This window comes from Gracilinanus agilis, chromosome 3 (genome assembly GCF_016433145.1).
Source record: "Gracilinanus agilis isolate LMUSP501 chromosome 3, AgileGrace, whole genome shotgun sequence".
Classification (NCBI taxonomy): Eukaryota; Metazoa; Chordata; class Mammalia; order Didelphimorphia; family Didelphidae; genus Gracilinanus; species Gracilinanus agilis.
In genome coordinates, this window is record NC_058132.1 from 390,466,083 (window position 1) to 390,489,936 (window position 23,854).

Here is a 23,854-nt window from a genome sequence, read left to right on the forward strand (position 1 = left end):
CTTTCCATTATTCCACATAGTTGCTGGTTTTACCTTCACATTTTTCTACTCATACAATCATCCTAGTCCAGGTCATCATTACTTCTCACCTGAATTATAATAATTAGCCTGTTGATTTGTTTAATAACTGAAATATTTCCCATGTCAAATTTATCTTCCACATAGATGCCAAGAAATCCTAAAGAACATATACAATTAAGTTTTTTTTACCCTCAAAAATGTCCAGAGGAAATATAAACTCTTTTTGGGAATTTAAAACCCTTCATGATCTAACACTATCCTAATTTTTCAAGAGTTATTATACATATAATTATATATTATATATTATACATATAATTATATATATATCACACACTCTTCATTTCAGCCCAAGTAGCCTATTCATTAGTTCTCATACATAATATTCCACCTCTTTTCTCCAAAATTTTACAAGAGCTTTCCTCCTCCACTTTTGCTTCACCTAATCTCCATCTTTCAGAATTCCTCAACTTCTTCAAAGCTTAGCTCAAACCCTATCAGAAGGAGTCCTCCCAAACCTCATTTTGAATTAGTCTATATAGTGCCTCATTTGTATATAGGTTGTTAACTCCTACTAGAATATAAGCTTGATGAGATCAAAGACAATTTCATTTTATTCTTTCCAACCTCAGTGGCTTGTATAGTGCCTGCCACATAGTAGATGCTTAATGTTTAGTGAGTAATAAACATATGATTGTAATAAACAATAAATGTAATATAACAATATTTATTAATAAATATAATAAATTATGTTTATCCTAGAAATAATGATATGCATGAATGAAAATATATGTAAAATTCCTAGGATAATCTAAACTATTATAAATTTGAATATTTATAAAATAATACTTTAAATAATATTATTAAAAAGAATTATGTGAATGAAGTGATATACTACTCTCTCCCTCAACTGTTAGCATATGAGTTTTGACAGAAAATTAAAGTTAGTATTGCTCCATTACTTGGGTAACAGCTTATTTACACCAGAAAAAAATCATGATAGTGCTAAAAATCACTTTATGAATACTCAAATGGTTACATAAAAATATAATCTTTTATTTGGAATCTAATTAAAGTATGCATACTATCAAATCACTTTGACCCTTACATAATTACTACTGACTATTGTTTTCAACTTTTTAAATGCCATTTCTATATATTTTGCACCTTTTATTTTCAGAAAATAGTTCAGCAACAGTGGAATGTTTTAATACAACTTTTTTGCTTTCTTCTTTCTTGGGCTCAAGATCTTTATGGGTAGGATGATGACAACATTTAAGACTTTCGGATATATTCTACCTAAACACCCAAGATTATAAAATATATATTGCAGATTCATTTTAAATATGTGAATGCACACTATCATCATTTTCTTACATTTCTTTTCAACAGTAATTCTGAAAAAAACCAGTTCTATGAGTCTAAGAAATACAATGTTTATGAATCTCTTTTTGGGAGGACATTACTGCTATATAAATTTAAATCTTTGAATCTAGAGTAATTCAAATAAGTTACAATTCAAGTAATTTCCCTCTTTTACATTTATATCCAACTCTCAATTATCCTTAGCAATGAAAAGAAAAAAGTATCAACGATAAACCAAACTGGTGGGTAAGCCCTAGATTGTTTATATCTGGTTTGGGAATTCATGATAAGTATATAATGCCAAAACAACATTTAAAAAGCAAAAACTTCAAATGGGCCATTTGCCATCATATAGGCAGAAAGCCTCCCCCCCCAATTTATTTTACTGAACTCTATCAAGCTAAATGTGCTTAGAAATGCTATTTCCCTTCTGTTGGACATACGCCTTCCTAATTTTGCATTGCTCCAGCTAATATTAGATTTTTTTTTTTCCTGAGTACACAAACACTGGCTAGAAAGAGAGTGATGAGTTGAACTGTCTGGGGAGGAACTAAAAGAGATAGTTGACAGGGAAAAGCTGACTAAAAACCGACTGCAGATAATCCACAATAGTGACCTGTTCTGCCCCCATCACTAACTTGAAGAAAAAAAACAAAAACAAATTTGCATCAGCTTCTTATATTTTATTCTTCATACCTTCTGTTTGATGATCATGTCATTGATGTCTTCAAGATCACCCACCATCACCCTCTGAGTTTTTATCACACGATCAAGCAAGGAAAGCCAGTCAGTGAGTTCTGTCCACGCCTTGTTGAAGTCAGCTAAGGCTGGTACCTCCAACAGCAAGGAAGATGGCATTTCTAGTTTGGAGATGGTAGTTTCCTTAGTAACCAGAGTTTGCGTAACCACAGTAACAGTTTGACCAGGAGCTAAAACATTTTTTGAGGAGGAAAAAAAAAGGAGAATGTAAGGAACATAGAGCTAGAATTAAACCAGTTATTTTAAGAACATATTTATTTTAATAAAATACTAAGTATTGAAGTCAGGCTATTATTTGTATGTTTCCAAAACAAATATGTATGTATTCCAAAACAAACATAGTAGGACAATACACAAATTTCATTTTTCCTTTACACACATTTGAGAGTTCAATTTTCAAAATGATTTTGCCTAGCAAATCAGAAAAAAATATTCTAAATAGTTTCTTTTCAGAAACAATAATATGGAGTAAGAAATTTATCAGATAAGCAAAAATAATCAGAACAAAAAGAATGAAGTTTATCTAAAACTTTCAAAAAAAAAGTGAAGGGGAAAAATAAAGATAATATATAGTTTTTGCCCTATCATTACCTTTAGTAAGGAGTAAATTATAATCAGAGGTCAAACCCCAACAGACCCATGGGTCAACAAAAACTGCTTAATGTTAGCAGTATTATTTGTATTGAGAACAGTTTATCACATTTTTTCCCACTTAAACTAGTAATAAAAAATGGCTAGCAGTAGGGGAAAAATGGGTATCATTAATCTTTGTGAACAAGAACTAACAAAGTCCATTATTGTTGGGACATGAAAAACTGTTTTTATGACCAGTAAGTAAAAACAAATATCTAATAAGCATTACTTTACTATTTTGAATTGTATGACCAAAGCTGGCTGACAGTTAAGTATCATAGTAAATAGATTTGAACAAAGAAATGTGGACACATGAAGGAGATGTTCATAAAATCCTGGAGTCAGAGTTGGAAGGTACCTAGGAGGTCATGGAGTCTAACCCTTTAATTTTGCAGAAGTAATACAGCAACAATGTGCTAAACATAGGAAATCTCTTCACAACGTATAAATACATTTCTGATTATATCAGAGAGAAGGGTAAAAAACTATCTAAAAGTACTTCTCCCCCTTACCTCTTAAAGCTAAACCCTAGGAAATCTGAAAGAGTTACATGTATAAGAGATATTTATATCTTTGACTGTATGAGACATTTATAGGGAGGAAAAGGGATTTCTTTCCCTTTCCTCTCTTTTAATTGACCATGGCTTCAGGAATGACTTTTCAAGAAGGAGAGAAAATCTAATAGTTTGAGTGTTCATTAGTTGGAAAGAGTTGAAGGAAGTAATTTTGAGGAATGAGATCCCTGGAAGCAGAGAAGAGAACTCTCTATGGACTCAAGAAAGGACTAACTAGTAGCTGGGAATGGAACTATGGAGAGCTCTTGAGAAGTCAGTTAGGCAATCAGCCCAGTAAAGACACTGGAACCCAAGGGAAGCTATGTGAAGACTTTAAAAAGAGAGAAAGAACTTCTAGGCACTGTATTTCAATTATTCTTGGCAACTAGGCCCTAAATTTTGGTTTTTCTACATTTGGAAAGAGTTCTAATGCTGTAAATTTCCTCTAAATTTTGTGTCTTTGGGACAAAGGCACATTTACCCTGTTCTAATTTTAACACTGGAGAAGCAAAACAATATCTTTTATGCAAATATAGTACTTCACAGAGGCATAAATGAGTAAAAAATACTCTTCTTTGTTCTCAGAGTTGTTACTGTTTTATTCATGTCTTAGGTTTGGGACAGGAAACCTGGTAATTGGACAATTACTGGAACAAATTAGTGCTAATTCCTAAAATATTTAGTTTAATAAGAACACAAAACCTATATAAAAATAATTTTGCTAGTAACTCATCTGAAGGAACAGAAGCCTAGTGGACAGAAGTGAATTTCTTTTCATAGTAGAGCCACCATAGACCACAGTTAAACTTGAGATAAAAATAAAAAGGTGTGGAATTGAAGGAAACCCAATAACCTGAGGATATATTCTCCATTTATCTCCCTGCCTGAGGTGCCATCAATTATAGCATTATAAATATCATCTGATCTTCTAGCTGAAAAGAAGGGGGGTGGATTTAATAAAAAAACAACAACAACAACAAAAAACAACTATTCTTTATATTCTAATGGTGTGTGGGTGTGTGTGTGTGATAGATCCCAGTTGGCAGACTGGTGAAACCAATTAGCCACATGTTCAAATGCATAAAATACATAGAAATACAAAGGAAATCAATTATAGAGAAATTAAGTTGTACTTCTCCTAAACCCAACCCATCCAAATTCTTGGATACCTTGTGGGTCTGAATATTTTTACAAAGGGTATTTTTTGTCAGTTGTGTCTTTTCAAATCTTTAGTAAACCCCGAAGTGTGACTCTGTGACTGAGTCTTGGAACAAGTATAAGGTTCCTTCTTTAAAGGAAAGAATTTGAAAGAGAATATGGATCTTTGGAAGAAAAAGTAACATCTTATGTTTCACAAAATAAAAAGGATTCCCAGGTACCAAGTTTGCAGATTCTCATTATCCACGAGGAGACAAAGTAATGTTCAGTGGTTGATGAAGCACAGAATTAAAGAATTTTCAATACTGAAAGAAGTAGAGATCTTCAATTACAATTCCTTCGTTTCATAGGCAAAGAAGCTTAACCAAAGGGAGTAATTGTTTTGCTAAAATTATATACAGCTAGCAAGAAGTAGGAACTAGGCAGTGGTTTGCTAGTAAATTTTTAATCATCAGCTAGTTCTCTTACTGGGTAGACAATTAAACACTTTTATGCTTAATCTACATTATTACCCTTTCCCCTCCACTTTCCTAAGTCTAGATAATCAGTAAGACAATGATATATTGGTATATAGTGATGTTGATATATGAGGTAGAAATACTTGAAATGAAAATTTAATAATTGACTCTCATGAACCTATTCAAAGTGGTTCTAGCAAAGCCCTGAACCTAGGCCTCCCAACTCTTAGTTTTGTGTTATTGTTATCACCATCAAATGATTTGTGATTTTTTAATGAGGATTATAAAAAGTAGTATATGAAGATTTGTTGTGGGGAGATATGCTATCCTTCTACATGTATCTGAGATGAGAACTAGAATTAGTTAAGATTTGGCAAAACCACCTTTCTCAAACTGACCACTGGTGTTTTATACTGGAACTCAAAATGTTTGATAGAAGAAATTTAGGATAAAACTTCAGGTCCTTTAAATCTTGAGTAGGTAGCACATGAACTTTGGGCCACAGTGAAGGAAAGGAATATTCCCAAGATAACAAAAAAGGAAAATTACAGTTTTTGGAAGCTCTGTGGAATGACAGGCACACTAATATCCTGTTAATGCTATGAATATACATATTTCATCCTTGGACTGTTTCTCTGATTGTCTAGCTCTTCCCAGTACAACCATTTTAAAGAGGATACAGAGAATGTCATAAACAAATTAGTGTAGGAAGATAGTAGGGAGGCAGATAACTGGGAATAATAATGTAACCAACAAATAAATCAATTATTTTTTAAAAGGAGGATACCTAGGTCAGCTATGTATTCCTTCCTTGCCAAGCGACACTGTTGAACTCCTTATCTTCTGGACTTTTTTTCCCCCACCCCCACTTTGCAGCTTACTCTAATGCATTATTTTCCAGCCTTAGAATGTAAGCTTCTTGAGGACAGGGGCTGTCTTTCCACTGTCTTTCTTTCTACTTGTATTTCCAAGAAGTACTTACTAGTTGATTTGAAGGATAAAACCAAAAATGATACAAAGCTTATAAAATATTGAAATAAAAACCACAAATTTTACTCTCCTTCCATAATGAAGAATGATATTTCAACCAGACAGGATAGAATAAATTTGTAATTTATATTGAGAATTTTTTCACAAACAGTAAGAGAGCACATAGTTACTTTAAATGAATTTACATCTCCAAATTTAGATAAATTAAATTCCTGGAGATGGAAAGATTTTCATAGCTGAACCTGGAATTATTAGAATCTCATGGAAATTAAGAGAAATAGAAGATAATCCACAAGAAAAAATAAGTGTCTTAAGGGGCCTGGAGATAGACAAAATTGTCTGAAATTTTTTAAAATTAGCAAAACAATAAAACAACATCAATGCCTAGCCAAATTCTAAAATGAATGATTAAACATAGTGTTTGTGAGCATCATGAAAAGAAAGCAATGGTCTCTAAGAATTAGCATAGACTTTGAAAAGAAAAGAACAATTCATGTCACATGAGTTTTCTTTCCTGTTAAAAAAAAAAAGTTTGTGGACCAGTAAAGAATGGGAAGGTAGCACAGTGTATTTGGATTTAAGTAAGGTGTTTGATCAGACTCATTTATGTTTACAAGGTAATCAGGACTAGATGATAGTAAAGTGAAGTGGCCTAAACTGGTTTGTCTAATATGAAGTATGAGTGCTTGTATTTCATCAAAGAAATGTATAACTGGAAAAAACAAGAAGATGAACTAGTTACATAATAAAAACAAGGTATAATTGACAACTCTATTACATTGTGACTCCTTGAAAACAGAGACTGTATTTTGCATTTCTTTGTATGCCCCATGCTTAGAGTGTTGGTACCTGTAAAGTTTCATATTAGTAGGCAATAAATGTTTATTGACTGATTATGATGTCAAAAGAATTCAAGAAAAGTGACATGCAGGACCCTATGTGGTGAAATTATTGAAGGACATGGATAGTATGGGCAGACAAACTGTGATATGCACTGTTGGAGGTGATACCCACTTCAATGAGCAGAGGGAGTATTTGTGTGTATATATAAATGTACACACCTGTATTATAAATCTCATATTTTCCTCTCTGTGGACACACCCATATATTCTTCTCTACAGGTCCTTTTAAAAATTAATTTATTTTTAAAAAATATTTTTCCATGTTTATATGATTCATTTTCTTTCCTCTTCCCTCCCATTCCGACAAGTAATTCCACTGGGTTGTACAAATGTTTCTACAGATCCTTATATCTAGTTCTAGATATAGATATTTATCATCAGAATCATCGGAACACTAACTTTAGAAGTACTATACTGAATGTGTCTTGTTTAAATAATTGTGTGCACAACATTTTCTCAGAGGACATTTTTGAGTAACTTCACCTGAAATAACAGACTAGTTTCTTTTCTTTTTTTGTCACATTTTAAAGATGTAATAAACAAATTTTATCATTAGTCTTAAAAATTATGATTGTTGCCTGGATTTGTAATCTGTACTGATGAAAGTGAAGTCACCAACCATGGTTATAGTACAAAGCAATACTTTGTTACTCTGCCATTTTAAAATGAAAATAAATGAGTATCAAGGACTTTGATTTCTTTTTCCAGCTAAAGAAACAAAATCAAGATAAAAATCACATGGAGTGACTAACAAACTAAAATGGTAATATGAAAAACTGGGGTAATAGGGACTAAGGTATAATTGCAATTTACTATCTTAGATTTTGCTTTAGTTAATTGAAAGGAATTAAGATTATAAGAGTATTTTTCTTTTTCAAAAACAGTTCACAAAATATTACTCTAGTTTATAGAAAATACAATTGTGCACAAAAATGATTTATCAGACAAACATCTTCACTTACAGTAGAACTTGAAAGTCATTAGTAACTCATTTTGTAAAACCTGAACATACCTTGCATTCTGTTAAGTTTCCTCATCTAGGTTTTTTTCTGATTTATAAGCTTATTTGCTGAGAGGAAAGAAACATGTATTCTTCTCCTGGCTTTGCTACATAAAAGCAAAGGATTCATTTATCCTTTTTTTCATGTATTTTAAAAATGTCTACTTTCCTAAGTTGTAGAGTAATAGAATCATATACTCACAGAAGAGACTACATAAGGGAAATCTATAAAGTAATTTTTAATATTGCTTTCCTACAAACAGCTTCTTAATTTAAGAAGACAGCAATGTCTTTTTGACTGCCCAGGGTCACTGATTCAAGATATTTTAAGCTATTTGTATTCCAATGTTAGAAAAGTGCTCTTAGCAAAAGACATTTTGTGTACTTTTAAATATCTTAAAAATCATTGTTTGATTTTAAGTTAAATTTCACCATTTTCAAACTTTGATTATCAAATGGGTTGAATATTTCTATATAAATGAACTCTGAGATATAAGAAGAGACAGGCTTAAGATATGGAGTATTGACTATATACAATACTGTTTTCTTGCCTCCGACATGACATTTTCCTTTGCAGCCTTACCCAAATGGAGTTAAACTGGTAGATGGTAGTGTTCCATGAGCTTAGAATAATTTGGTAATCAAATTTCTTGACAAAAGGAAAAAGTTCTACCCTAGGATTTAAAAGATTTGAATTCTAGATTCAACTTTTCCACTAAATAGCTACATGACTTTAGTCAAGTCAGTTGACCTTATTTATAAGGCTTTATTTAGCCTTAGTTTCCTCCTCTGTAAAAAGAAAGCATTGGACTAAACAATTTCTTTTGCCCTTTTTATTACTAAGGCATGGAAACAGTGTAGCTAAGGATAATAAGGAGTCAGAATGTTTGGATATTTTCTCTGGCTCTGCTTTGGCAACAGCTGCTATCAGTCAGCACTTTTATGATGGAATAAGCAATTCACATTGTTGATATTATTGCTTTGATCTTGGAAATTCACCCACCAATACTACCTATTCTTCCATTGTTACGAAATTACAGATTGCTTAGAAGCGAAATGAGAGCATGATCATGACTCTGATGTAGTGGAGGCAGCTGGGAACTCTGGATACTTTCCCTTTCGTGCCTATATTGTGTCATACTCAAATGCTAGCCTGATGCCTCTTCCCTGGAGCAGGGCTTCATGGAGATCTGTACAGAGGTGGTGATTATAACACTTATTTCTTTAGTCACCACTCCTACATCGACTCTCACCTCCCCAACAAACAGCTAAGAACAAGGAATCAGCAACCCATCAATTAACAAACATGTTTATATACATACATATATAACTTGTAATATTATATACATTATATATTAATTAATTAACATGAAATTAAATTAAAACTATATATATATATATGGGTATATATATGTATATATAATCTTGCCTTCTGCCCTAATATTAATTCTAAGACAGAATTGCAGCAAGGGCTAGGCAATCAGGGTTATGTGACATGCCTGGGTTCACACTTTTAGGAAGCATCTGAGGCCAAATTTGAACCTAGATCCTCCAGACTCCATCTCTATTAAATATTTACTACATATGTTAAAACTATGCTAAAAACTGAGGATTTTTTTAAAAAAAAGAAAATGTTAATTCTATTCTAATGGTGACTACAACATATATAAATCAGATAATACAAAATACATTTGGAGTAGATGAAAGGTAACATAGTAACATGATGGTACTATCAGCTGGGAGGACCCAAAAGACTTTCTGAAGCCAGTGGAATTTGAGCTTATATTTAAAAGATACCACAACTTCTAAAACTCCAGTGTTGGGAAGGAGAATGGCATTATGAAAATGGGAAACAGGCACTATGAAAAACTAGTGTAAAGGCATGAAGACAGGTGATGAAGTATATTGGGACAGGAATCACCAATATCACTGAATCACAGAATATGGGGAAGGGATGAAAATATAAAAAGACTGCTGAGAGAAAGGGGCCAGATTGTGAAGAGATTTAAATGCCTATCAAAGAAATTTTTATTTAATCCTGGAAGTTAATAGGTAGCTACTTATGTTTTTATGCGTATGTGTATAAGACAGAATCAGATCTTGTTGTTCAGTCTTGTTCAACCTAGATGAGGTTTCCTTGGCAGAGATACTGGCATGGGCATTGTGCCTCCAAAACTATAGAAGTATTTCAAGCAAGCTATAAGCAGGGAAATTCCTTTGCTCCCTTCTATCCTTGTGACTCCTAACCCAAAACATCGGATAACTCCTATAAGACCCTGAGAGAATTATCTTCCTTGGATCATCCTTTAGATTCAAGATGGACAGAGAGATATACCTCTAGGTGATGCCTTGATATCATCAGGTTGTATCTAAGACATCTACCTGTTATGTCCCCTAAACTATGAGGGTCACCCCTTATGTCTTCAGGCAAACCTCCCCCGTGCCCATGCCTCAGTGCATACCATTCTAGAGTCATGTCTTCAGTGTGGCACAAAGTCATGTCTCCACTGTTGTAAAGAGTATAAAGACCTCAGAAATCATGCCAGCAGGGATAACAGCTTTCCCATCCATGCTATTCCCCTAGGAGGCAGTCTTCCACCTATGCTATCCTCCTGGCCAGATTCAACATTACCTTCTAAATTAATAAATTTCTCTTTTTATTTTTAAGCTAAGTTTCAGGAGTCTTGCATCCTTGCAAAAGGTATCCTTCCTGAACCCCATGGGTTCATCTCAACCCCCCCAACAATACTAGATAACTTTGCCATTTCTTTCTCTAGTAGATTAGGCAAACAGAGGTTAAGTGATTTGCCCAGAGTCATACAGATAGTGTCTGAGGCCAGATTTGAACTCACAAATGTCTCCAAACCCAGAGTTCTATCTATTGACCCATTTAGCTGTCTCCTAATTACTTTGGAATTTTTTTTGAAAATTATTTTGGCAGCTGAGAAGAGGATGGACCAAAATGTGGAGAGAGGAAGTAGGTAGAACAATTAGAAGGCTTTTGCATCTAGTCCAGAGGTCATGGAAATGTGAACTAGGTACTGATTGCAAGAGTGGAAAAACGGGATACATGGGATAGTTATAGAGAGAAAATTTTGAAAACTGATCAGATATATGAAAATGAAAAAAACAGGCATCAGGATAAGAGAATCTGCAATCCTTAGAGGCTCAAAAATTCAATAGTGATAGGAAGATCAGAAAATTAGATGGTATGGAAAATAAGAAAATAAATTGATTTGAATATATGAAATTTGAGATGACTATGGGACATCCAATTCAAAAGGCAATTGATGTAAGACTGGGCACTGCAAATGAGTGACTTGGTTTAGTTAAATGAATTGGAGAAACATCTGCACTAAGATGTTAACTGAACACATGTGATCTTATAGAGAGAAAAGATAAGAGAAGTAGAAGGTGAAGGAGGACAAATACCCACATTGAAGGAGGCAAACACCATAGTGAGCATAATAAGGACAAAGAACCAGTTAAAGAGATGGAGGAGAGGTCAGACAAGAAGGAGAAAACTAAGAAAGAGAAGTGACAAAAACCCAGAAAGGAAAGAGCGCCCAGGAGAACATGGTCCAATGGTGTCAGATACTGGGAAGAGAAAGGAAAAATAATCTTTGAGCAAAATCCATTTGATTTGGCAATGAACAGAGATCATTGGTAAATTTGGAAAGAGGCGTTACATTTAGATGATGAGATCAGAAGACAGATTACATAGGGTTTAGAAAGGAGACTGAGGAAATAAAGATATCAAATGTATTCTTTTTTTTCAAATAATTTAGCTGAAAAACCTAGGAGAGATGTGATGAATTCTGGGTGTCAAGATAGGATCCAGTGAGGTTTAAAAATATTTTGTGTGTTTTTGCATGGAGGATATGTGGTTGTAGGGAGCATGAAGGAGTTTATGAAGCAACTAGATGGACAAGGGACAGAAGAGATAAGATATTAGACCTGGAGTCACAATGAACTGAGGTTACATGTGATCTCATACACTTATTAGCTGCATAACTTTGGGAAAGTCATTTATCTTCTGTCTGCCTCAGATTCTTCAAATATAAAATGGGAATAATAATAGCACCTACCTTCCAGAGTTGAGGTGAGAATCAAACGAGGTACTGTTGTTAAAACATTTAGCACAGTGTCTAGCACATTGTATGAGCTTAATTTTTGTTGTTTGCTTGTTTCTTTCTTCTTCAGCAGATAGAGAAAGCTGAATGATTTATGGACTAATGAAGATGATGGAAGGGACAAACTGCTGGAAAAGAGGGGAGGATGAAATCAACTATATATGAGGAAGGGTTGGCCTTGATAAGCAGAAGACCACCTCATTAAAGAAGATGGGAGTTGATGAGAAGATAGTGAAGGGGGGGCATCATTTGACAAGGATGAGAAAAAAGGGAGTAATTGGTAAATGGCCACAATTTTTTCAGTGTATTGTGAGGCAAGGTCATCAGCAGAGAAGGTGGGGGAAGAAAGTGTGTGGGAGGCTTAAGGAAAGAAGAAAAGGTTTGGAGCAGCTGCTCTGAGAATGCCTAAAGGGAAGCAGCTGCTATGAATCTGTGCCTCAAGGTCAACAGGAGCTGTAGTTCTCCATAGGTCCTCAATTTTGAGATGTCTCCTCCCTTTTCGGTTGTGCTGGTAAGGGATAATTATAATATGGCCTCTTCTGGATTTAATATTCTATGATTCACTCTCTGATTTTTTAATATGCACTATAATAAATATTTAGCTTCACATGCTCCTAATTATTTAATTTCATAGCATTCTTAAGTTTATTTGACTTTGACTTCCAGAATACAGGCCTTGCCAAATCATACTAATAACCAATCATTCTTATAGCATGTCTTTCAGAGAAAATGGTCCTCTCTTCCCATGTCTTGAGTTAATCACATGCATATAAATTAGATTCAATTATACCCAGCAATGTTCTCCTTCCCCAAAGACCAACTTTAAAACTAAGGATTATGTCAAACTTAGTATGACTTTCAAATGAATATAAATACTTCACTCATTAATTTGAGGAGTGGTAGTCAATATCCCTTGATCCCTTCCTTTTTTGATATATAACTTTCATAACTTCCTTTCCATCTGTCTCTCCTAATTCCTTTGGTTGTGATAGGGATGTGCTGGAGTCAGTTCATACCAGCTGTGGTGAGGAGACTTAAATTTTTAGTGTTAGTATTTACACCACGGAATAGATAAATCAGTGCTTGGTTTTTTGTTTTGCTGATTGGTTGGACTTAAAGTGATAGAGAAAATATTAATGCAGATTAAATTTAATGGTGTGTCGTGAACATGTGCAAGCCAATTGCTAAACATTAAACAGCACTCCCTGGTTTGTGGACAACTTAAGAATTTTCTATTTGCTCTGTACTTATCCTATATTTTACCTAATACTTGCATAACCTTGTATTTAATCGTTAGTGTTTCCTTTTGCTTAGGTATATAGACAACTTGCATATTGTTGACATATGGCAAGGACTAAATGAATCTTACAAATTGGTTTTAAATAAATTTAATTTCCATTTTCACATATTGCCTATTGGTCAGAGGGAGGATTAACAACACAGCATTGGCCAGGGGGAAGAGAGTGAGAGATAGTAGACAGAGTCATTTAGAATGTCATATCCTTTATGAAGACATACAAAAGCTAACTAAAACTAGTGGTTGAAACACAGAAATAAGCTTGTTAATTAATCAACAAATATTTATCAAGAACCTACTACTTGCCAGGCACTGTGCTAGTCAAAGAAGACTTAAAGAAAATTAATCAAACAATTTCTACAAATAAAGAATTCATGTTCTAATGGAGGAGACAATATGTATACATAAAGAAACACCATAAATATAAAGTAATTAAAAACAAATATATGCCAAGTAGTTTAGGTGAAAGGTAGTTTGGAAGAGAAAGCACTAGAAATTAGGGGACTTGGGGAAAGCCTCATAAAGAAGGTGATGCTTGAATTGTACCTTTTAAAATTTATTTTAAAATTTTATTCAAGAAAATCATCAGTATCCTTCCGTCCATTTCCCTTTCCCATTTCTGGGTAAATGTGTTATTTTTAATTTATAAATAACTCCAGTTTCTTTTTACTCTTCTATTTAGTGTTTTAAAATGGATAGGAAATTAACAATAAAAGTGTAAATGTCATAATTTGAGCATCTCATTGGGAAACCTCCCCTGAGAGTTTGGACAACATTTGAATTGTTATTGGGGTGGTGGTGATATTTTTTTTTTCATTTTTGAAGCCTGAATTTATTTAAATGACAAGAGGGACTGGTTGATGTATAGTTAAGGAGGTAGTGCATTGTAGGCAGAGGGCACAGGTAGTGCAAGGGAGAGATGGGAGATGGAGTGGTTTGTGTGAAACATAGTGAACAGGCCAGTTTGGCTGGGTTGCTAAATTCAGAAGGGGGAATTAATACCTAAAAGGATTTTGGCAAGATTGGTAAAGACAGCCTGAGGCTAGATATAATAAGCTTTAAAAGCTAAACAGAGTAATTAATTTTTTGTTCTCAAAGGAATAATAGCTAATTCAAAGAGGTTTAAGGTTTACAAATTGTTTTACATAATAAAATTATCTTATTTGATCCTCACAAAAGCCCTATGAGTAAAGTGCTAAAAATGTCATTTTACAGATGGGGAAACTGAGACTGAGAGTGATCTGTCCAAGGTCACACAACAGATAATAGAGGTAAGATTTGAAATCAGGTCTTTCCTAACTCTCACTCCTGTACTCTTCCACTGGTTACCAGGCCAACAGGAATATACCTAAGTTGTTTGAACAAGGAAGCTATCCAGTCAGATAGGAAAAGCATTGTGTAGGATAAAATCCCTTTTTAAGATCATTTGAATGCGCCAGTGCATATTCAAGGATGCAAAAATTCCTTGAGGAGAAAAGGATGAACAGTAATTAAAAAGTTTAAGAAGCTATTCAAAGTGGCCAAGTAAATAGTTTTAAGATTTTATTTGGAGATTTATTCTATGCTTTGTTTGATTATTTTTATTTCTTTAAGAATTGTTATTGAGGTAATTTTTAATTTTCTGAGGATTTATGAACCTAGAAACTCCTTGAAATGCAACTTCTCTTTGCCTTAGTAGACAGCATTCAGTGGGTGCTATGGTCCAAAAGTTCATCAGCTTGTGGCCAAACTAGTCATATACAGGTAGGCTTGTGCTTAGAGTTCATATTATCACTTTTAGCTCAATGAAAAGTCCATAGAGTAAATATCCATCAGTATTCATCTTGGCCAGAGATTGAAGATGGTTGATCATCTGGGCTCACAAATAAATAGGAGAATAGATTAGATTACATTTGGGAAACCATGCTTTTTAATGATCCTCTAAGTTTCTCATTTAAATAAAGGACCTAGTTGCTATGCAGCTATAAGGCAAGGAGTACCATAATTTCAGAGGAATTAAAGTTGCAGATATAACATACATCAGCCTCTATGTTGTGCAGATATTCATGCAGTGTCAAGAGATCTAGAAGAAATGTGTTAAATTTGTGATAAGACACAGACAAAATTCACAAAAGATGAGAGGGAATGGATAGGTTGTGATTGGCATCTTGGAAGTAGGAGTTACAAGAAATAAATTACAGATCCCTCAATGTGTTAAAGTGAGGATAATTGAATTGAGTTTGCCCTAGAAGCCAAATTCAGAAGACTTGGGAAGATTGAGGAGGCGGGGAGAGAGCTGGGAATGTTGCTGCCTGACAGTTTTCTGCAAGTATTTTGATAGCTGCCATGTAGAGAAGGCATTCAACTTGCTCTGCTTGGTCATAGGGAGAAACCTGAAGCAATGGATGGAAGATAAAGGACCAAATTTAAGCCCGATGAAGGGAAAAAATTGCGACAACAACAAAATAAAACTTCCTTATAATTGGAACTATATTATATTATAATAAGCTCCCTCAGGAGACAGTAATTTTTCCTTCTTACCACAGGTCTTCAAGCAAAGGATAAATGACTGACTATTTATTGGTTATGTTCCATAGTGGTTTCTTTTTGAGAGACAGATTATCCTGGAGAGCATATGATGTCCTTATGATTATTTCATTTAGCAAAGGATCCCTTCCCCATCACCCCTCCTCCTTTGGCTGAAACAGAGGAAATATCTAAGTGACTTTTACTTTATTTTGCAAAAATCAAGAATTAGTGGGCTATTTCAGTGTGGTGAAGAAGTGACTTTTATTCTTGCCACTTTCAATACTGACTAATGTCTATCCCTAAACTAAGTTGGGCATGTTTCATGGAGTAGAAAAGCTAGAATGTCATTTGTGTTTGTACTCTATATACACATAATTCCCATGATACCATCTGTTACTAATGTATAGAAGTAAAATGACAAATTTTCCAATCATACTATACTGAAAGTCTTACTAAAAAGGACAAATTTAATAGTGTTACAAGCATACAGATCAATATACCATTGATATTCTACTAGTGGGATAAAGAAAATATGCAGAGGATTGATGGCATGAGTATTGTCTAAGGATCTTTAGAAGCAATTCTGGGTTTTTTGGTGATACATGAGTCTCAATTTACTGACAGTGTAACTCATTTCTTAAACATAATCTGAACATATCTTGAACATATAATACAAAGAGCTTGAAAAACCTAGGCAGTCAAACTCTGAACTTTATCTTACTAACATGTTTGGAAATTTAAACACAACTCTCAGTTCTAAGCAACCGTAGTAGATTGAATTTGGTTTTTTAAATTCTGGATCAATAAACATATTATGAGCTACAGCTATGTCAAATTTAGATTCTGAAATGGTGAAAATCACTGCCTCAGATTCAGTGAATTTATTTTAGGTTCTAAAGAAAAATATCATAACTAGAAATACAGTAACTAACCAAATACTGTACAACAAAGAAACAAATGTAATTATAATTTCTGGCATATAGTGGGTGCTTAATTAAGAAATGTTAGTTAACTAACTAAAGAAGGAGAATATTATAGCTATCTGTATAAATTATTTATTATAAGTGCAAAGAGTAAATTAAAAATAATACTAGTGTGTCTGGCATCTATAACATATTGATGGAGAAATCTGTTATGTCTACATGGTAATGATCCTAGGTGGTACATATATATGCATATATATGTTTGTGTGTGTGTGTGTGTGTGTGTTTAAACAATCCTTCCTTTCTTTCTTACAACTCTAATGTAGAAAGGCAAGGGCTAGGCAAATATGGTTAAATGATTTGCCCAGGGTTACACAGTTAGGAAACATCTGAGGCCATATTTGAACCCAAGTCCTCCTGATGCTATCCACTATGCCACCTGGATGCCCCAAAGTATTTATTCTTTTCTTTCATAGTTTATCTTTTAAGGCACATCATATACTAGCATATTGGCTTTGTCATTTACTAGCCATATGACATAAGTCACTTAACCTCTTAGGGTGAGTTTCCTCATCTATAAATGGTAATGGGGGATTAAAATGGGGGATGAGAGGGAAGAGAACAAGCCATGATATAGAATCTTCTATGGACCAATAACTGTGTGAAGTACTTTAAAAATTCTCTCTCATTCAATGCTGAAAACGACCTTGAAATGTAACTATTTTGAGGTATTATTAACACCATTTTATAGTTGAGGAAACTGAGGCAAAGTGAAGTTAAGTGACTTTCCCAGGCTCAGACAACTATTAAGTGCATGTGTCAGGATTTGAACTCTCATATCTAGCTCTCTATCCACTGAGCCACCTAGCTACCTAATAATGATACACTTATGATCTTGCTGAATTGTTTGAGAATTAAGTGACAGCATATTTGTAAATTATTGCATATGCCTTAGCAGATTATATTTTTTATTGTAGCAGTAGTGTTAATAATGGTAATGATGATAATGATAATGATTATAATAGGCGATACTGACTACTAGATGGAAAACTGGTTACACAGCGAGGAACAGCTGAGTTCAAGTACTGGCTTTTTTATATACTGACTCTCTGGCAATTGGCAAGTCACTTAACCCCTTTTGTACTCTAGGCAAATTCTTAGGTCTATAACTTACAGAAAAATTGTCACCCAGCATTGGTAAAGTGAATTTCCTCATCATAAAGGATCTTACACTAATAAAATCACATCTGATCTTTATATGCATCTTTATCTCTATCCTCAATAATAACAATTCATTTAATACTCATAATAATTCTGATGTATTTTTCTACCCATTATATAAATGTGAAAATTAAGACTCAGAGAGGCCAAACTACATGTTTAGGATTATAGAACTAGTTAATATGGAACTTCCCCCAAGCCCCCGACATTTAAAACCAGGTCTTAGAACCAAATCAGATAAGGGATAGAATGGAAAGAGCATCAGACCTAGAGTCAGGAAGACCTGAATTCAAATTTGACCTCAGATATTACTAGCGGTATGATCCTGGGCAAGTCACTTAATCCTATTGGCCTCAGTTTCCTCCTCTGTAAAATGAGCTGAAAAAAAGAGAAAATGGCAAAACCATTCTATTATCTTTGCCATGAAAACCCAAAATGGGGGCAAGAAGGGTCAAAATGCCTGAAAAGGGCTTGTTCACAATCCTCCTGTCTCCAAGTTTAGCTTGTTATTTATACTTCCTTTCTGTGGGATGATGATTCTAACAATGCAGCATAATTATTTGTCTGCCTTGTTTGTTGACTGAAGAAAGACTGGAACTACATTGTTTTCGATTTTATATTATTTAAATTAATTAAACTGTGAAATGAATCCTTGAATGAATTGGTTCCCTCTGGATTTATTCTGTCCTGTTTTGCTGCTGTATTATTCTGAGAATTCCTTGAGTGATGGGAGTGGTACCAAATGATGTCTTTTCTTTTTTTCCTTTTTTTTCTGTTTCAGGAGTAGATAATTTTTGCCTTGATGAATTCCTTTCTGTTATTTATTAAAGGCTATGAACTATCTTTCCTATATAGTTTTTGCCTCTAACTGGATATTGAAAAAATGACACTGAGTTACCTAGCTAGACAGCTGCTAAAGTAAAAATAAGTTATTGTGTTGAAAAATGTCAGTGCTTCAAAACTGTCACCTAATCTTTTAAACAAATAGATGTCATAAAAGTTAAAAGTTGCTCCTGAAAGGATCAATTTAGTTTGTGTATTTAATTTGGTAAAAGTAAATGCAAATTTGAGTAATTCCATGTTCTGGCCTATTAATGATCCCTTCTCTATAGCTGACATCTAGCAATAGGGGGCTGTACATATATTTGTTCCTATAAGAGAAGTCTAAATTAAAGGAGTTTATATATTTTAAACCACAATATCTGACATGTATAATGTAGTACTTCAGATTTTCAAAACACTGGACAATTATTATTTCCTTCTATCCTGATAATTCTAGACTTTAGGTTTTATTATCATCCCCATTTTACAGATGAAGAAATGAAGCAGATAGAGGTTAAGTGATTTGCCTGTGATCACAAAGCTAGTAAATGTTAGACATAGTATATGAAGTTAGGTTTTTCTGAGTCTGGAGCTAGTGCTCTATCTATGCTGCTATTTAGCCACCTCTGATATAAGAAGTTCATTTCTATTGTCTTACATTGCTTATGCAATGGGGAAGCAGTGTTTCCAGAGTGCAGGGTCTGGAATCAAAAAGACTCATCTTCATGGGTTCAAATCTAGCCTCAGACATTTACTACTCATGTGACCCCTAGCAAGTCTCTTAACCCTGTTTGCCTCAGTTTCCTTATCTGTGAGAGGGGCAAGATAAGAAAATGGCAAATAAGGGCAATATCTAGTTTCAAATTGTGTCACTGAGTGTTGGACATGACTGAAAGGAATGATCAACAACAACAATAGATCTCTTACTTTTATACGATCTGTTTTTTCCAATCTTAATTCCCTTTATTTCTATTTCTATCTCCTCTAGCAACACATCTAAGTCTGTGATGTCTTGTGAAGTTGTTCTTTCATTTTTAATAGTTTTCTTTGTTAAAAAATTTTTTTGCAAATCTTTTCTATTTTTCTTCTATTTGTAATCTTTCTTCCATTTTCATACTTGAATGCCCTTGGATATATGTGTGTGTTAGGGGCCATGTTCCATTTTTGGACTGCTCTAAGGCAAAGCTAGGTTATAGGAAATGGTGTTAAAAAAGGTTGAAGATTACATTCCATATTAGAAATTGAGGGCATCATTAATAAAGCTCTTTTGGACATACTGGACTGTTTGGACATATTGCTCTATTCAAACCCATTTTGAAAGATAAACTATCTTAAAATTCAGCACCCAATAGTAATATACTATTATTATAGTGTTCCTCTCAAACTTCCCTGGAGCCATGGTCAAGATGATTGATAGGACCACTAAACATTGCAAAGTGAATGTGACTAAGAATTGGCTGGGTTGTTTGTAAGTAAAAGAAACAATTTGATATCAACATTAAATAGCATCTGAAAATCTTTTAATGGTTTAGAAATCTCTTACAAATCTTGCCATGGTTTAGACTCTTTCAAATCCTTTTGCTCTGCTTCCTTGATTACTACTAAGAACTTTTGATTAAACTATTCTGCATTTTTTATGTGAGAAAAGAAATTATTTCCACTATTCATAGCTTCATTGTTTTTGAAAAATAAAATCACAACATAATGAAAGGACCCAATTTCTTAGTTCTTAGGGATCTGGACATATACAAGGAAACAGAAAATGTATGCTGCATAAAGATATCATTATTTCCTCTAGTTAAACTATTTCTTATTTGAGTTCAGTTTTGCTTAGGCACACCACTTATATTCCATCATAAGGTGTTAAACCAATTGGAGGAGATGAGCAAGGGCTGCAGGCTCCCTACAGACCTCAAGATCTGGGACAATAGATGATTCAGGCAAAGGTCAGATAAAGGACAAGGCATTCAATTCTCAATGGGCCACCCTCTGGGACTAAAATCTATTAAGAACCTACATACTACAGATGGGATGAGTTATAACCAGGAAACCTCCTGAAAGTAACCCATTTACACTGTGATTTAGAGATAGTTTCCTGATGAGATTAAACTGCTTTCCTAGAAGAAGTCAAAGAGAAAGCCATTCAATGCAATATAAGTAAAAAGAACTGGGAATTTTAACATGATATTAAAGTATATTAAAAGAAATATGCCATGTCAATAAGTACAGCTAGAAGAATCATTGTTACCATAGAAGGAAGGAAAAATTTATTAGATGTCTACTATGTGCAAAGAACTACACTAAGTGCTTTACAAGTATCTCATTTGATCTTCACAATAACTCTATGAGGTAGATGTTATTATTATTCCCATTTTATAGATCAGGAAACTGAGGCTTAGAGAGCTTACATGCCTAGTCTAGGGCCCCAGAGCTAGTAAGTAGCTGAAGAAGGATTTGAATTCAGGTCTTCCTCACTCTAGGGTCAACACTGTTCACTGTACCATCTATGAGGACTACATGATGGTGGCACAGTGGAAAGAGTACTGAATTTGGAGTCAGAAGACATGGGTTCAAACTTCAAGCCTGTCACTTGCTAGACGTATGGAATTGAACAAACCATCACCTCTTTACCATTCACTTATGACATCAGTAAAATAAGTTGAATGGACAGGTTACTCTTTAAAAATCTTTCTCATTCTAAAGCTTTTGCTCTACATATATCTCCATCACAGGCAAGGGAAGATATTATCCTAAAATGGGATTAGAAACATCCTTATCTTCATGGAAAGAAAAAGGTTTACATTCCAGGCTTCTATATTCTGATGAAGATACCCAGGTAGCTATGTGTCTGAGTGGGTAAGAGCATCAGGATGTCAGGATTTCTTGGATGAGTCCAAGGTTGTCTTCAAATACTTTTTGGGTCTATGGTCTCTTCCAGCCTCAGTTTCCTTATCAGGTTTTTTTATATTTTAAAAAATCATACTATTTTTTCCAGATATGTGAATATAATTTTTGTTGTTTAAATTAATTAATTAATTAAGGATATTTTTCCATGGTTACATGATTCATGTCATTTCCCTCACCTCCTCCCTCCCCTCTCCTGGAGCCGACGAGCAATTCCATTGGGTTTTGCATGTATTGTTTATCGAAACCTATTTTGATATTATCAATATTTGCAATAGAGTGATCATTTAAAGTCAGCATCCCCAATTATATCCCCATCAAGCCATGTGATTAGTCGTTTCTATTCCCACAGTTCTGTCTCTGGATGTGGATAACATTCTTTCTCATAAGTTCCTCAGAATTTTCCTGGATCACTGATGAATGCAATTTTTAAATATTGATTTTCTGATATTTTTCAGGCAATGTTCTCTCTTCCTTCCACCCTTCCTACCTTCACAAGGAGGCAAGTAATATGATATAGTTTATGTATATATATGTACACATATGTACATATACATGTATATTATCATGGAATATATATTCGCATGTTCATGTTATGAAAGAGGAAATATATTGCTTTCACTAAAGAAAAGTTGATGGAGGAAATAAGGTAAAGAATGATATGCTTCAATTTGCATTCAGACTCTATTCCTTCTATAGTGGTGGAGATCCTTTTTTTGTCATGAGTCTCTTGGAGTTGTCTTGGATCCTTGCTTTGTTGATAAGAGTTAATTCATTCACCACTGGTCATCACACATTATTGTTGTTATTGTGTACAATGTTCTCTTGGTTCTGCTAACTTGACTCTGCATCACTTCACATATGTCTTTCCAGGTTAGTTTCCTCATCTTTAAAATGGGGATAATAATCTCTACCTCACAGTTATTGTAAGATGGAAAAAGGATCACAAAATTAAAGTGAGTTAGGAGCCTTAAAGGGCTATGTAAGAGCTAATATTATCATTGTCGTTTTTATCAAGGTTATCAAATCACTAATATCACCTGATCTCCTGTGTTTAGATTATATTCCATAGAGCCCAAAATGCTTAAACACTTCAAGTTCAGCATTCTTTCTGCTTCATCAGGTTACTTTGCTGCTGCAACTCTGTATCATTTTATCTGTAAAGTTTGAATTAACTACCTCCAGTTGTGAGGACAGTGTTGTTTTTTTTTTAATCTTAAAAGTAATGTTTCAGTGAGAGCTAGTAGTATTATTAGAACTATTAATCTATTCATTTAAGTGACTAAAATAATTTTGGTTTCCTACAAAGGTCCTTTACTAAGAAGGGATTGCTATCAAGTCAATACAGGTGTTCTGGTCTGCCTGGCAAATAGAGTGACATCCCTCAGACTACTGATTCTACTTTCATTTCAATCCCACAGCATCATCCAGGGGATCAAACTCTGTAGAGATGTACCTGGACCAGTGCCTTTGCATATCCTTCAAATGCAGCTTCTTAAGCAACCACAGCCACTCAAGACACAGAAACATTTTTGAAAAACCCTTACCTTCCATCTTGGAGTCAATACTGTGTATTGGCTCCAAGGCAGAAGACTGGTAAGGGCTAGGTAATGGGGGTTAAGTGACTTGCCCAGGGTCACACAGCTGGGAAGTGTCTGAGGCCAGATTTGATAGAAACATTTTTAAAAAAGCTTTCTTCCTTTCCCCCCTCTCCAAAGGCCATAGTACTGCCAAATGGTTTAATGTTATAAATCAGTGGTTCCCAAACTTTTTTGGCCTACCGCCCCCTTTCCAAAAAAAATATTACTTAGCGCCCCCCTGTCACATACTATCACCGCCCCCTTACAGTTATTCACCACCCCCAAATGTACCTGTGGCCATCTCTGCCCCTGAGGATCACTGCAGCACCCACCAGGGGGTGGTAGCGCCCACTTTGGGAATCATTGTCATAAATGGATGTGGTTTTAACTATGGAAAGGCCATTTAAATGTGCATTATTTGCTTTGCTACTGAATTCTAAGTTCCACTGGGCCTTTCTATTTGACTTGCAGCTGAGGCCTCTTAGATATGTTCTCCCTTATTACAATAGGGTCTCTCTGAGAGCAGTGATGATCTTGCTTTTTAATTTGCATCTTCATCACTTGATACAGGACTTTGCAAATAATAAGAACTTAATATATATATATATATATATATATATATATATATA

The 23,854-nt window shown here is 34.3% G+C and overlaps 1 protein-coding gene across 2 annotated transcripts in view; it reads right to left on the bottom strand.

Annotated features, from left to right (window-relative positions):
- DMD (dystrophin) overlaps positions 1-23,854 on the bottom strand; it is a 1,921,557-nt gene that overhangs the window by 740,202 nt on the left and 1,157,501 nt on the right. For both annotated transcript variants that reach the window (XM_044670154.1, XM_044670155.1), the window contains exon 49: positions 2,080-2,312. In XM_044670154.1, the coding sequence (XP_044526089.1) occupies positions 2,080-2,312 (233 nt within the window). The remainder of the gene's footprint in view (positions 1-2,079; positions 2,313-23,854) is intronic.